Source organism: Fusarium musae, chromosome 8 (genome assembly GCF_019915245.1).
Source record: "Fusarium musae strain F31 chromosome 8, whole genome shotgun sequence".
Lineage (NCBI taxonomy): Eukaryota > Fungi > Ascomycota > Sordariomycetes > Hypocreales > Nectriaceae > Fusarium > Fusarium musae.
Window position 1 is genome coordinate 359965 of NC_058394.1, and position 15728 is coordinate 375692.

Genomic DNA, 15728 nt, shown 5'->3' on the forward strand with positions numbered 1-15728 from the left:
CCGGCCGTAGTAGTTTGAAGCATGTGATACACGATGCCCTTGAGCTGGAACTTGAATGGCATAGACTAGTTATGATATACACCCTGGTGGCTCGCAAACTTCCATCCACCCAAAGCACTCCTTTCTACAATCACACGCGGACCATAACCTCCATTTCTCTACTAAGTCTCAATGAGACTCCCCAACAAACTTCGGGTCTACATGCCTAGTCGTAAGTAGCGCGCCATTCTGGCGAATTTCAAATTTGAAAGTCGCCGACCCGACAACCATTTCCAGTGTGAACTTGGCTTGGTAGCAGGTTTTACTGCCAATCCCAAGAAACCCTCCCACCTTTTTCTCGCTGAATGCATCTGACGGAAGGGTAGAAAGGTCGATAGTAATGAAAGGGGCGTGAAGAGCCCCTGGCCAAGTTGAGTCAGTTGATTTGAATGCATCTCCATGATATTTGCCGGTCACTCACTTGAATCGCGCCGACTCCCTGGCGGCTCGTCGTACTGACAGGTCCGAAGCCTTAAGGGAGCTTTCTTATGCCTATCATAGGTAGCACATTCCCAGGGCACCGTGATTCGATTCTTCCGATCAGAAACGTCACCCTATAGGTCGGTAAGCAATACTCACAATACTCACTGTGTGAGAGCGTGATGCGACAACACCTACCATCTTGGCAAACCAGGTTATCGTATCCTCGTTGTATATAGTTCCTTCCCATTCATCTTGAAAGTTGTAAGTAGGATCATGGATTCCTTCCTTGTAACAGTGCGCAAGCTCAACTCCCCAGTGGCAAGGTAGGATTCGACGATGAACAATGCCTTCCAGCCCATAGCAAACGGCACCTTGGGCGATAGCTGCCCATCTAACCAGGCATGGGGGTCAGATACATTGTATTACCACCAAATACTATGAAGAGATATAGCACCTACGAGTTCTTTGGACTAGCGACAAATAGTTCCGGGTCCTGGGCTTCGGCCCAAGTGTTGAGACGCTTGTAAAGATACACTGACTCTCCAAACCCGCCGACGAGAATTATACCCTGCATCAAAGAATAAGTTAATTTGAAGGGGATGTCAAAGGATCTTTCCCACCACTAGAGGCTTGTCGGGCTTGTTTTGTCTGGCCCCCCGCAAGACGTCTTCTATAAGAGCTAGGATTGTATCCACTACAGGATCAAAGATAGATTTCATTTCCCCACTATCGAGGTCAGTTGTATGACTTTCTATGTCTCATCAAGACTTACTGCGACAAAGTGATGTACTCCCGATCGATTCTGTTGTTGGAGTCATGAGACAGAGCTTGTATACCATGTTCGATCAATTCTTCATCTTCCAGGTCGTTCGAACCAAAATTCCGTTTCGCATCGTCGAAGGAAAGCATCAGTCGGCTGCCTCTTCCCGAACGAGCTCCATCTAAAAGATGGGCTTGCTGACCAAGTCGCTGCCGCACGAGTTGAAGAAAACGCTGGTCAAGAGAGTTTGCTCCACATAGACCGCCTGTTGTTTCGCTCATGGTGAGGGTCAACACGGCAAATCAGGCTCCTTGTTGACTTACCTCGAGGACGTGTAGTCTCTGAGACCCGTAGATACGGTTTGACCTGGTCAATTTCATAGGAAACTAGATCCTAAGCAAAGTGAGTTGTCATCCTCGACGCGAGCAGACTGTGATTCATACCACTGTGCCTCCTCCAGCATCACACACAATGACTTGTTTCCCGACCTTGACAAAGCATATTAGTAATTGAAACAACAACGTGAGGCCATAGTCTCTTCTGGAGGAACTGACCTGCCATCCAGAGTTGACATCGACACCAAAATTCGGCACTGAGAGCGAGTTGAATTCCCTAAGAACGTACGAAGCTGCTGCCTCCGGCTCCGTAACGGACTCAATGATGTCCTGTGGACGGCTCCCAAAGCCAGCTGCTCTGGCCGCTATCATTGTGTTGTGCTGAGCAGCAGGACTCCACATTGCTGGTGTGGTGATGACAAACTTGATTTTCAGGTCGTTCAGAGTGTTAGGAAATCGCCTTTGCAAAGATTCCATGACTTCCTTGTGGACCAATCGCAGGTAGTCGGAAACCATGTCAGTGGCAGATTTCCCCGGATGGAGAAATAATTGCGTAGATTGGTTTCCAGGATCCAGGGTCAGAGCTAAATGTTCATCGTTATATGCCCGACTACCCGCTCCAGGGTCAAGCAAGAGCTTGAACCCACCACAGCGTGGTGATCCTGGTCGAAGTTGCCAACCCCATCTCTTCTTATCTGATGGACCGTAACTTATCTCGGTCGGAACTTTTGGCCGAGTCTGATTTCCAGCGCCAGGCCATCGGTCGATGATTGTGACAGATCTGAGATCGGGATCGTTGGAGAAGGTGTAGGCCACGCCTAAAGAACAAATTAGTCTCAGCTTGGATTGCTCCGTATCAGTGCCTCCCACCAGTGTAAGTCGTTCCGAAGTCCACTGTCAGGATGATATTGTCAGATCCATCTTATGCAGAACACGAACGCGAATAATACCTCCTACGACTAAGAATGGACTTGTCTCCACTGTGGGATTCGCAGACATATCAATGGATTAGCCCAGATTGGCTATTGGCTATATCAGGATTAAGTTCAGAACTCAATTGGGAAGAATATCATTATCAAAAATTCGCAATCGAGACACGGCTGTAGGGAAGATGTCTTTCTGCAGACTTTTCGGTCCAAGAATTAAATCAGGTGGACTCTACCCTGCCTTAGGAACCCAGGGAACAAGGCAACCCCGTCTTTCGAGACACAGCCAATACCGGCGACTAGATTACCGTTTTTTTGCTTGCTACTGCGCGCAGGACCCCTGCAATATTGGTTGCCTTGCGCTGATCTCTAAGAGGCAGCCAATCAGCCGTGGCGCAACTTGAAAGGGTTGCTAACGGGGGGCGGTAAGCACAAGATTGAATTGGCTATGAGTGCTGCCAAGCAGATTCGAGACTCTAAATATAGAAGCAAAGCAAGGCAACAACACTAATGTGAGGCCCTCAAACGTACTGCTGCAATCGGACTAGTTTGGGTGCTGATGTCTCAGCCGCAATTGATGAGAAGATCAGATGCGCTCAAAGTCTTCCTCGACTAACAGTTCTAACCTGTCATTCCTGTCAAGATAACCCATGGATTCTGATTTGGCCTTTCCTGGCATTCTCCCCATAGTGAAGCGTTTGTTATACATTATTGCTTCGCCTATCCTTTTCATTCTCAAACAGTTGAAGACACTGTTTCTATGGACAGTCTCGATGTCGGACCGCAATTCCTACCAACCGGACAACTCCATATTGAGTGGAATAAGAAAACATCTTTCAAATTCTCGGGGGGAACGAAACACATACCATGATAAGGGCGTACCCCCGACCGGAATACCCGTAGCTTCCATGTTACCAAGGTATGTTGTACTCTTGGTATTAGCCATGGGCCATTTCTTTCTGCATTACTTAGCCACGAACAGAGACAGATCGCAGGGACATGGTACCGGCATTCCCGAGATCGAGGCGGCATGGCATTACGAGACGGAATCAGATGCCCTGAAAAAGACAATTACAGTACTCCAGGATCAGGTCCGGAGCCTTGAATCTAAGGTCAAATCTCTCCAGCAGGGCCAAGACTTCAGGTCCTATTATCCGGAGGCCGGAATTCCTCATGACCGGCTAGAGCGAGAACTGCGGAATATTCGTCAGGAGATCATAGCCTGGAGTCGAGTGACTCAGAGAGATTTACTGAAAGTAAACGCAAAAATCAACGTGTCGGCGTTAGGCGAGGAGTTGGACAAAGTTCTAGGGCTTGAAAAAGGCCGAGAACTCAGCAATAAGGAGGATTTATGTCAAGAGGTCGCGATAACTACCTGTGATATCTTTTCAGCAATTGCATCCAACATCATAGTTGAGCGGGCAATTCTGAACCCATTGATATCATGCACTGCTGAGTTTCGAAACGCAATGAATTCGAAAGTCTACGAGATGATGTCAAGCGATCGCTCATCACGAGGTACATCAGTGTTCTATCAAAACTTCTGCCGCAGATTCAATTCATTAACATATTTCAACCAGTGAATCGGAAGGCGGCCAAGATGTGGCAGTCCGCGTGCCTAAAGATGTACGACCTCAGTGATGAGTTTGGCTCCGAGCACGAGAAGAAGGCAGCCCGCGAACGGTCCATTGACGATATCACGTCCATGGTATTTAAAGCACTGGAGATTGAGGTCAATGATCAAGCACACCAAACGAAACTACGGGGATCAATCAGTCTCGCAGTAGACATTGGCAAAACACTCGGCCAGTCGCTATCCGGTCTGGTTCCCATGAACAAAGGCTGGCTTCAGGAACATGTCGATGGCAATGGATATATTTCAGCGTCTACCTTGGGGTCTCGCATTGAACCAAGATACCTTCCTGGTGAAGGCAAAACAATCGCCAAAGGCCAGGTGGCACTTGTGCTATTTCCTGGACTGTTGAAGTATGGCAGTGATGATGGAGAACACTGGGACAGTTGGACGGTCTGGACTCCAGCCAAGATCCATTTAATGCACGAGCAGATCGAGGATATCCCCCAGGAGGCTCCTGATCAGCATAACTATCAGCCACCAGCAAAGATTGCTCGTAGCGATCATGGAATGGAACGGAATGGAGGCAAAGACATCGGCCCGAAGTCAAAGCGAGAGTGGTCGATCACGCAGTCAAATCGCAAAGAATCCCGCACGTGGAATACACCACCTTCGGGCCACAACTATACTCCTTTTTCTTAGTGCTGAGGGCGGGATCTGTGAAGAAAAGATAGGATACCTCTACTCTGTAGATGGGATGGCATGGACGACAGCCGAGGGCTCCTCTTTAGCAAGGGATCAATTCATTCATGCCTCAAAACGAGGGTTTGCTTTTATGTATAGCCGCCAGGGACCTCGTTAAGAAAGCCAGTTTAATTTATGTCTGTAAATTGATGTGTTTTGTCTGTATGGCCTTAATCTGTAGACTGCAGTGTAGAATGCGTACGTGCAGCCTTCTCCAACAGATGAGGCCTGGAAATACTCCACTTTGTGCCAGGATTAATCGGTAGCAGCCTCAAGATATCCAATCCATTACAGGTTTCAAGTTAATAGCTCATTTTCAAGCTCCGTCTCCAAAGCCTCGCCGTCGCTTCCGAGCAGCGCGTTCCCTGCAAGACAGATCCCTTCGAGGAGCGACTGCATAGCACAGTTCCCCCCTCCCGCCCCCCGAGAAAAATGCAAAAGAAAGGAATCAGTTTGTCCTATATCTAGAGGTAAGGTCACTGTGTCTTGGCGTCTCACGCTGGACCTCGTCCCGCGTCCGTGGCGACGTTCGCCATCCAATCACGATACCTGGGCCACACCGGTTGCATTTCAACCTCAATATTATGCAGCCACCATGCCTGCATGCATCCCTTTTCGCTCGACCGTGATGATTTGTTATTGGTCTATCATTTCATATCATAACCGCCCGGAATCTTACAGCAGTAAGTCACATTCTGCGGGCCTCCGGATCAACATGTTCATTTGTGTCCCAGAGCCTGATGCGAACCATGCGAACCATGCGAACCATGGCGAACCAGCTTCAAAAACGTAATGGAATCATTGACAATTGTGAACATAAAATGCGGCCGTTGTGATGGAAGTTTTCCTCGGCCAGTAACTCTATCCCCTCAGCTCGCAATTGAACAACAGCACCATCATGTTGACAACTCCAGACTCAGACCCGGCCATGATGAGCCAAAATGAAGAAGATTACGTGGCTATTCCCCTCGTCGATGAACATGGAAGAAACGCAGCGGGTGACCTGGAGGTAGTAATTGCTGTAATGGGCAATACGGGCTCCGGGAAAAGCTCGCTCATCAAGCTGATCTCTGGCCAAGAAGTTGAGGTTGGCAGCGGCCTTGAAGCTTGTGCGTCTTTCCCCAGAGACAATTTATGCTAGCTCATCGCGAAATAACCGTCCGCAGGTACTGAAACTGTCACCGCTGTACGGATGGACTACAAAGGTGTCAAGTTGACTCTACTCGACTCTCCGGGCTTCAACGATACATATCGCTCCGAGACCGAGATTCTCAAGTCCATTTCTTCCTTCCTTTCTGAGACCTATAGCCACGGCTTTCAGCTCTCTGGCATCATTTATCTACATGCAATTTCCAACCCCCGGATGGAGGGATCTTCCCGCCTCAGCCTCCGCATGTTCAGAAAGCTAGTGGGCGATGATTCTCTTTCCAACGTCATCCTATCAACTACCCACTGGTCTCGTGTCTCTCCCGAGGAGGGCACTCGTCGCGAAGCCGACCTCCAGGACAAGTTCTGGAAGGACTTCCTCGACAAGGGCGCAGCCATGATGCGCCATACTGGCGAGCGCGACTCGGCTATCGCCCTCATCGATGCCCTCATCGACAAGTCCCCAGTGGTTCTCGACATCCAGCATGAGCTCGTTGACGAAGGCAAAGCCCTCATCGACACAGCTGCTGGTAGCGAGCTGAACAAGGAGCTGCTCGAGCTTCAGCACCGCTACGAGTCGGATCTGCGCGAAGTCCGCAAGGAGATGGATATTGCCATCCGCGAGAATGATCAGCGCAACAAATCCGAGCTCGACGAGATTCGCCAGAAGCTGGACAATCAGCTTGCCGACGCGAAGCGCAACCAGGCTAGTCTTCGAGAGCGCGAGCGCGTCGCCTCGCGTGACAGACAACGGATGCAATCTCAGATCCAAATGCTTCAGATGGCATTTGACAAGGAGAAGGAAGAACTTAAAAAAAAGTTCGATCACGAAAATGAACGGCTAACGTCTAAACTGAAAGAAGCACAGGCTGCATCCGAGCAAGCACAGAACTCGGAGTTCTGGTCTAACGTCACGGACATTACAAACAACTTTCTCAATGGTTTCTTTGTTTTGCTGAGTGCCTATGCAAGAAAATAGAGGATTACTAGCGACCATGTGTCTAGAACTTGGAGAATTTAGAATGAGCACATGTATCAGGCGTTCCCTGTGAAGGAAGCATTGCGTTAGTCGCGGATTTGGGAAATTAGAGACCTGGTGGTATCCCTCTTAAAGAGGCAACACCGATACGTTTCAGAAACTTCAGAACAGAGGTAGGCGCTGTTGGGTGATCAGTTGACGATGGTGGCGACAAGAGAAAGATTTTGATCTGGAAATGTACTTCCAACCTGTTCTATAACATACCAATCTCTGACCGGTACAAAGACGCATTCTACCGTTATACAGAAATACGGCCCTGGGCCCCTTGTTAGGTCATTGTAGGGAAGAGTTTGAAAAAAACATCCGCAGGACGCTTTGCATGTGGCTGAGCGCGCGACTGCATGTATCTAAACCACTTCTAACTTCCTTTCTATACGGAGACATTTGAGTCATAAGGCTGAAGAGCCTGCTGACTGGCCTTTCGAGCATCCATCCTTTTAAAGTATGCCATAACATTTTTGTGCCCAGGACTAAGGACCTACTGAGCGACTTACATATCTATCATCTTTAGCAGCCCATAAAAGTGGATGTCGGTAGCTAGGAAGCATGAATCATATAGGTATTCCTTGCCTTTAAGTTTATCGTCGAGGAGTTTTGGGAAATGGCTGATAGTAGCCTTTTTGGACTACGCGAGCCTCGGGTGTCGGGATTCGGTTGCCCTTATAGGAGTCAATGGTATCAGGGCCGTTCCGATACCAGGAAATAACAGGCTGAGCCAGTTAGAGATCCATCCTCCTAAGCCACATGCGGGTCTCAGCACGCTCAAGCGCCCTGTCACTAAACAGGGATTTAACCCCCTTGGCCACTTTATCGAGATATCCGCATATCGCGGTGATTTCGGCCAAGATGAAGCCATCTATATCTAGGGCTGGCACTTCGCCTCGTGGGTTCATGCTGCGATATGCGAGCCGCCGGTTTTCTAGGTTCATAATGTCGATGGTCTGGGCATCGAACTCTAGGCCGCCGCGCTCGAGAACGAATAGGTGGACGGCAAAGGGACTTGGAGCCTGTACGTCGTATTCTTTCGTGGTTACGAGACAAGGCTGAGGTTAAGGGTGAAAAGTACGGACAGACTTGCAGGCAGATGGAGATCTGGGATGAGTTGTGAGATAACAAAGAAAAGAATTGGAGTTTGGTCCAAGGGCGTCCAGATTTTATATAGTTTTCGCTTCGGCTATAGGAAGCAATCGCCATTAAGCTGTTCCCCAGGAGCACACAATGACTTTCGCAGTGAATGAGGTCAAGGTGCTTACTCCTGGGAGGTGAACCAAAGTTGTAACTAGCGTGCATTGGTGCAACCACCAGGAAATGATTATGTAACCCGAACGTTGCCTGCATCGTCATGGGCGTACTAGATTTATTACCGAAGCATAATGGGACACGAATCTACCGCTGTAAATGTTTGCATGCAAAATGGTAGCCGCCATGAAATCTAGAGGGCTAAGCATCAAGCGGTCTAAGTCCAAGTGGCGATCAAACGCGAGATTGTCCATGTATGCAAGTTTCTTCTGCCACTTTCATTGATAGTTCCCGTGGTCTTTCCCCCTTTTCATAAGGCCCTGATAGGTTTCGATTCGGGACATTACGCAACAAGATCGACACCGGCAGCGACGAGAACTTTATCAATTCAGACTTACTGCAGGGGCACGGAATTGACCCCGCGACAATCATAATGATCTCGGAAGAGACGAGAGAGTACCGAACACTGTATATGCTAAGCTTTCAAATTATCCCGCTAGAGGAGACTAGGCCTTCCTGGCACAAGCCTAATGTCACAAGAAACTTCGCAAATCAAGGCTGTTGCTCATGAAAGCCCTTTACACAGTGCAGCTATACCAATGCCAAGGTGTCTCTCTCCTCTCGGGGTGGATCTGCCTCGTTCTCTTCCCGGACGCTCCAGTACAAGAATAACGCCATTCCAATGACGATGAAATGGTGGTTCAGCTGGGCGCCACTTCAGGGATATGGAGTGGTCTGGCCCGAGAAATGAACGCCTTATGATAGCGGTCAAGCACGGGGCACAGATATGTCTCTCGCACGGTTCACCAAAAATGGATATGTCTGAGGCACCCGCAGTGCTTTGTTACTCTTTGGGGAGTGATTGGCGTCATCTTGGACTAATCTTCTCACTTTCCAACCTCGTTGCGAGTTGAGGCGCTCATGTTTCCAAGTGATGCATTATCCCTTCAATAGTGGCAGATGTAGTGAACGCCACCGATACCACCCTGCTGAGAAGGTACTGTCATACTTGAAACTCTCACTGGAGTATTGGTTACAACTGAAGTATTTTTTAGAAATAGCACTACTTGATGCAGGGAGATACCGAAAGGGACTCTTATGCATCAGCTCAATCAGACTGTGGTTCTGTAATTGGATAGATGAATTGTTATAAAATGCAGAGACTGGTCACAATAAGTATTCCAGATTTCATCAAAAGGGTCTTATTTTCTTCGATTAAGATGGCGGTCGGGTTGACCTTACCAAGCTACCTAAATCACACAGTAGGTTCAATCTGAACAATCAGAGAGGGATGGGCTGCTCACCACGCAACATAAAGCCATCTTTTTCAGCTAAGCGCCACATATTGTTTTCAATCAACTAAAACCAGCCACAACTAGCCAGTGTCTCAGGCAACTGACCATTGAGACGTAAGTGCATGAATGTTGGTCTTGTATTTTTTTGTCATAAGAATTGCTGTCTGCTACACAAGAAGAAAACAAACTATCTCCCCTTTCCCTACCCTTACATCTAAGTACTTTGGCAGCAATGACCAAACAAGATCCTGGCGAGAACAACGGATTTCTCAATCCCAACCACCGTGTGAGGAGGCCCAGTGTTGACGATAACACGCGAGGCTTAAAGACCGCTGACTGGAAGGTCAGCCTCATAGGTGGTACGTCTGCCTGTATCGCCGTTTTCATCGTCAATCTTGGCGTCACCATCTGGTCAACCTTGACACTCGCGGGTAATCAGGACGGCCTAAAAACCAGTCGAAGAATCATCTACGAAGGCTCATGCTCAACGACCCGTGACTTAAGCATCGCCATTCATCTAGTCATCAACACTTTTGGTTCGATCCTTCTTGCAGCCAGCAATTATGGTATGCAATGCCTGTCTGCACCAACTAGGGCTGATGTCGATAGAGCCCACACGCGCCAAACATGGGTTGATATCGGCATTCCCAGTTTTCATAACCTACGGAAAGTATCTACAAGTAGAGCTATACTTTGGTGGCTGCTAGTTTTCTCTTCATTGCCACTACATCTATTGTAAGTCTACTGATCCTGACGTAAAGGTACAAGGAACTGATGATATTTAGATTTAACTCGGTAGTCTTCTCGTCCTTAACAACCTACGACTATGAGGTCTTCACTGTGGACACGAAGCTCAGACAGCTCGAGAGAGAAGCCGGAAACACGCCTGCGACTTCTTATCGCTTGGACCTATTCAAGTCAAGGAACATAATAACCAGCAAGCTCGATAACCTTACCGCCTTAGAGTGCATCAACGAGTACGGTATAGCTTTTCAGACAAAAAGGAGCGACTTATTGGTTGTCGTCGATACTTCACAATCTGGGGTATCAAAAAGAACCCATGATGCACACCCAGCCTCACTTCATAACGTCCGACGAGCCACTTGCCCCGAATCAGACTATGACTGGATTTGTCCTGAATGGAATTGTGATAATCCATGCCGCCTCCAATTGCCTCTAGTCAGACGTCAAGCTGATAACTGGAGGCCATGGGGCAATCGGGTTGAATATTGCCTTAGCCAGCCAGCACCACAAAGATGCCGACTGAACTTTGATGTCTACCTCGCGGCAATTATACTTGGGGTAAACTTGATTAAAGCCATTACACTGGCATTTATTGCACTACGACCTCCAAAGGAACCGCTATTTATCCTTGGAGATGCCATTCAGTCATTTTTGACCTTTCCAGATGAGAACTCTCGTGGAAACTGCTTAGCGTCGGCGCGTACCGTCAGGGCTGGTCAATTCACTCGACCTTGCACCATGCACACAAAGCGTAGAAGACGTGGAGTTGCAGTTACTGGAAGGCGTTGGTTCTTCAGTTTTGCCATGTAAGATACCCAGCCCCGGATAGTTCAGCATGTGCTAATGCTCTCAATCTAGGTACGGAATAGCACTCGGTGTCAGTTGTTTCCTTCTAGCATGGGGCATTCGAGAGCTCCCAGGGCCCCATGATATTAAAAGCCTATGGAATCTGGGATTCGGAGCTGCAACTGAGCTTACTATAATAAGGGGATTTGGCTGGGAGGATACTGGTGACGCGAGTCTCTTCTGGAACGTCCTTGTTTCCAACCTTCCGCAACTGGTTTTCTCTCTTCTGTACTTTCAGTACAATGGCCTCCTTACTTGCATGGCTGCGGCAAAGGAATGGAGTGACTTCGGTCGCAAGAGAAATCCATTACGGGTTTCCTCTAACCCAAGAGGTCAGCAGCGCTCCCGCTACTTTCTCCAACTGCCTTATCGCTTCAGCATCCCGCTTCTCCTTGTCTCTATTCTGATGCACTGGATGTTGTCGCAAAGCATCTTCATCGTTGCCGTTGAGAAACGCGATCTCACGATGCCAAATGACTGGTATTGGGAACTTTTGACGTGTGGGTATTCTCCAATTGCTATAATTTTCGTCATAGTTACGTCCATTTTCATGGCTGCGGCCGTAATGATCACTGCATGTCGTCGCCTACCGACTGCTATGCCTGTGGCTGCAAGTTGCAGTCTGGCGATTGCAGCTGCCTGTCACCAGCCAGACGGTATTCCATCACCAGAAGCATCCTTATTACCACTTCAATGGGGTGTAATGTGGGTTCGAAGAGAGGGATTTAGTCAGGAGCTCACAGACCATTGTGGATTCTCCCATCACGCAGTTGAGGTACCGCTGGATGGAAATCTGTACTTTTAGTAAAGAATACTTGCTTATTACCCTGAGGTCAGTTATACAGTCTAAACAGTTTAAATAGTAAAATAAGTAAAGACTATTATATTTACTAGAGTAATTACTATTACACAGCTACGTCTTTCGGGGCATCTTATGATTTGTAGTATAAAGACAATGTTTCAATAAGACAACATCGGACTAGATAATCATTGGATAATGTTTGAACGTCTCCATTCACATTATACTAGTATTGGAAGATATCTACTCTCATACAGCCCTACCATTTGTGACTACTTCAGGGTTGTTCAACCGCTGCATGCCCTCAACAAAGGTCAAACCAGCAGCCTTTGACCACCTAGGGTCAATAGCCCCAAGGTGAATATGCGGCGAGTCATCCATCTCCGCATCGAACGTCTCCTTGACAAGCCCATCGCCAAGATACAAGAACCGGTTTGCGCTCTTCTCCCCACTGACAGCATACTTTATGTCATAGTCTTCCCATCGCACCTTACTCAAGGCTCTTACAAACTGCAGTGTAATGCCTGGCCAGATCAGGTTAACTCGTCCTTTTAAAGGTCCAGACTGGGTCTTGTACCAAGCCGGACAGTCCCCTGACCACGCGCAGCCTTTCAACCAAGTCTGAGCATGTTCGACAAAGTCATCCATTGCTTCTTGCTTTGGAACCACGCTGATGATATTGTGCTCCATCTGTAGCTTCTGGATGACTTGGACTACATAGTTGGCCACTGCGTCCATGGGTCCGATCAGAGACCCGTTAGCGGAGGGCCAGTAGGCGCCGGTGCTGCCGTGGAAGTAATTCGGGAACTGCGCCAGAGCTACTGACATGTAACTGTCTGGGTTTTGTTTTAGGAACTCGGATATGCGGAGGCCGTTTGGCCCGATAACTTCAAATCGTGGGATGAGATCGACATTGAAACCTAGCCTCGGTCAGAATGTCTATAGTCGGATCTCCTCGGGACAGACCTACCAGTTGCACAAACCACAGCGTCAACCTTTCGCTCAACACCATCTGTATCTACAACACCATCCTCCGTGAGTTTCGCAACACCTTTGAAGACAACCTCGACGTTTGGCTCTTGGACTGCGTAGATAAAAGGGTCACCTGGAGTGATGCGACGGCATCCGGGAACAAATTCAGGAGTAAAGCCTGGAAGCAGATTAGCATGTAGCCAAATTCAGTAGCACCTAAGCCCACCCTGGAGAAGCTTGGGATCCTTGATCTTAATCTTCATTTGGTCGTAGAAGAACTTGATGGCATTCCTTTGGTAATCAGTGCCGCTGTAAAAGTTCGGGAAGAGGCCATTGAGGCGCCTCTCGATGCTCTTCCCATGGGCCTGAAGCTTGGATGGGTCCTTCTTGAAGTTCTCTCGATCTTCTGGTGAGTCTTGTAGCACAGTTAGCATCCGAACTCGGTCATATAAGGCAACTTTGACGTACATTCTGGGCTGAACTCATCTCCTGCGAGCCCAGGTGCAAACCAGATTGGAGTGCGTGAAAACACAGTCATCTTGGAAACATGAGGCTGCCACATGTCAACAATGATTCGGTGGTGAGCGTAAGGAGTAGGCACTTACCTGCATGCTAGGTACTACCTGTACTGCTGAGGCACCGCTGCCAATCACAGCAACAGTCTTACCCTTCCACGCCTCTTCGTCAAATCGTTCATCCCAACCAGCAGTGTGAAGCAACTAATACATCCGTTAGTAAAGGTATCAGCACACGAGCTCTGTAGACTTACCGTTCCCTTGAACTTATCAAGGCCCTCAACATTAGGCCACTGATAGATATGTTGACTTCCAGAGTTGTTCACCAGAATCTCTGCATCTTGGTGATATTCTCGACAGTCACCATTTGGCAACTCCTCTCGTACAAAGACGCGCCAGAATCCCTCCTCATGCCATTTAGCCTTTAGAACTCTGGTATGAAACTTGATATACTTGTCTAGGTCAAACGTGGTGGCGCATTTCTGAAGGTACTTCTGGATATCTTGACCTCTTTGCAGAGTCAGTATGCAGTGATCTGTATGGACTTTCGAACTTACGGGCTAAGAAATCGGGGCCAATCCGGGTTCGGTGCGAAACTGTATTGATACACGTGAGATGGGACATCACAGGCAACTCCAGGATATCTATTATGGTTCCAGACACCTCCGAGTTCACTGCTCTTTTCGAATACAGTGAGATCGAAGTTCTGGCATTTGGCTGAGATCCAGTATGCAAGATTGATGCCAAAGAGGCCGGCGCCTATGTTGATGATGCGGATCCTACGATTGGCTGGCAGAACATATGTCAGCATGAATGACCACGAGAGAAAGGTTGGACTGACTTGGGTCACCAAAAGTCTTGTCCGAGATTTTGTAGTCTGGATTGTAGTTCTGATAGAACTGACTCCAAACTTTGGCCTGAGTCAGCCTGTTGGCCAGTTCTTGCGAGTCAGGGATATTAGGGCTCATGGTTAGTAAAGATAATAACAAGTATCAGTTCAAAAGCGTTGTAAGATAATGTTTCTTGCTTCAACTAAATGGTGTTGGAAGCTGTATTATACACAATAATACCTATCTTTCCTGATAAACTACATGTCAATGAAACGCTTGTTAAACTTTCAGGCGATACGGTCTATGGTTTCCCTTGTAGTCGGCAGTTGAGAGAGCTCGGAACTTCCATCGTGCACTAGGTCAAGAGCGGCTTATCCGGGCAATGTAGATCTAACATGAGAACTTCTGCCTGTTTACAAAGTCGGTATCGACTCCCCGGAAATTGTGATCAGATTTCCGATACCAAAGTCTTGAGGAGAACATCGACCTGGTCCAACACAAATCGCGTAAGCGGAAACTCAACGAGCTCGGAGGCTAGCCATATACAGACTGGTCAGGCTCGGAACTACCGAGCCCTGCACCCCACCATTGCCTACCCCAGACTTCAACCTCGGACCTTTGTTTTTCGGATCGCGATAATAATGAGATTATGAGATGTAGAAGAAGGCCAAGTTAGTAGTCTTTGCGATTATGAGGATTCATACGATTTCTCTTCCGTGCTTGATAAAGAACTCCTGAGAAATCCTCATCAGAATGTAGGTACCAATGAAATCTTAGACATTTCAGTCAAGCCCCTAACTAGACACACGCAGGTCAACTCATTTCATGCTGTACGGCGACTACGTCTCCCCATATACAATTTCCACCGCGCACACGTTGCTCGAGAAAGGTCTTACCTGGGAATACAGACACATTGACATTCTCAAATTTGTGACCCGGGTGCGTGAGCCAACTAACTCCACTATGATGACTATCCAGAAGTATGCTAATCATAGCCTACAAGACTCCTGAACACCGCAAATTACACCCCTTCGGCAAAGTGCCAATCCTGGACGTACTCAATGACCGAGGCGAGAAAATACTTCGAATTTGCGGTACGAACCTGATTCTCCACTCAAAGTCTACACCACTTACTAAGGTTATATAGAAAGCCGCGCGATTGCCCGTTATATCGCTGCCACGTATTCTGACCACGGAAACCCGTTAGTGCCAGACATCTCGTATGTAGACGCTCTGGCTTCCTTTGAAGAGGCTGCCTCGATGGAGGTTTGCTATTTCTCCACTACAGCATGGAAATACTGCGGAGATATCATCATCAAACCGTAAGGCAGCCTTGTTTTCGCATTATCCGTCTCCGAGCGTATTGCTGACTATCGGTTGCAATAGGATACTGGGTATACCTAGAGTAGAGACAAAAGAACTAGAGAATATTTGGAATGAGCTACATAACGCGCTGAAAGTCATGGACGGCATATTGTCTGGCCGTAATTATCTGGGTGGCGC

General features: G+C 48.0%; 4 protein-coding genes across 4 annotated transcripts; 2 read left to right on the top strand and 2 right to left on the bottom strand.

Annotated features, from left to right (window-relative positions):
- Positions 1-916: 916 nt before the first annotated feature.
- J7337_010336 (uncharacterized protein) lies at positions 917-2073 on the bottom strand (the record flags this gene model as incomplete). Its single annotated transcript, XM_044827921.1, has 6 exons — positions 917-1030; positions 1083-1188; positions 1235-1487; positions 1546-1615; positions 1666-1710; positions 1777-2073. 6 exons carry the CDS (start codon positions 2071-2073, stop codon positions 917-919), a joined length of 885 nt encoding a protein of 294 aa, XP_044676475.1.
- A 1903-nt stretch (positions 2074-3976) lies between these two features.
- On the top strand, positions 3977-4758 carry J7337_010337 (uncharacterized protein; the record flags this gene model as incomplete). Its single annotated transcript, XM_044827922.1, has 2 exons — positions 3977-4001; positions 4064-4758. 2 exons carry the CDS (start codon positions 3977-3979, stop codon positions 4756-4758), a joined length of 720 nt encoding a protein of 239 aa, XP_044676476.1.
- A 940-nt stretch (positions 4759-5698) lies between these two features.
- Positions 5699-6925, top strand: J7337_010338 (uncharacterized protein; the record flags this gene model as incomplete). Its single annotated transcript, XM_044827923.1, has 2 exons — positions 5699-5909; positions 5967-6925. 2 exons carry the CDS (start codon positions 5699-5701, stop codon positions 6923-6925), a joined length of 1170 nt encoding a protein of 389 aa, XP_044676477.1.
- Positions 6926-12157: 5232 nt separating this feature from the next.
- Positions 12158-14363, bottom strand: J7337_010339 (uncharacterized protein; the record flags this gene model as incomplete). Its single annotated transcript, XM_044827924.1, has 8 exons — positions 12158-12828; positions 12879-13058; positions 13107-13295; positions 13349-13433; positions 13486-13599; positions 13650-13905; positions 13953-14184; positions 14237-14363. 8 exons carry the CDS (start codon positions 14361-14363, stop codon positions 12158-12160), a joined length of 1854 nt encoding a protein of 617 aa, XP_044676478.1.
- Between the last annotated feature and the right edge of the window lie 1365 nt (positions 14364-15728).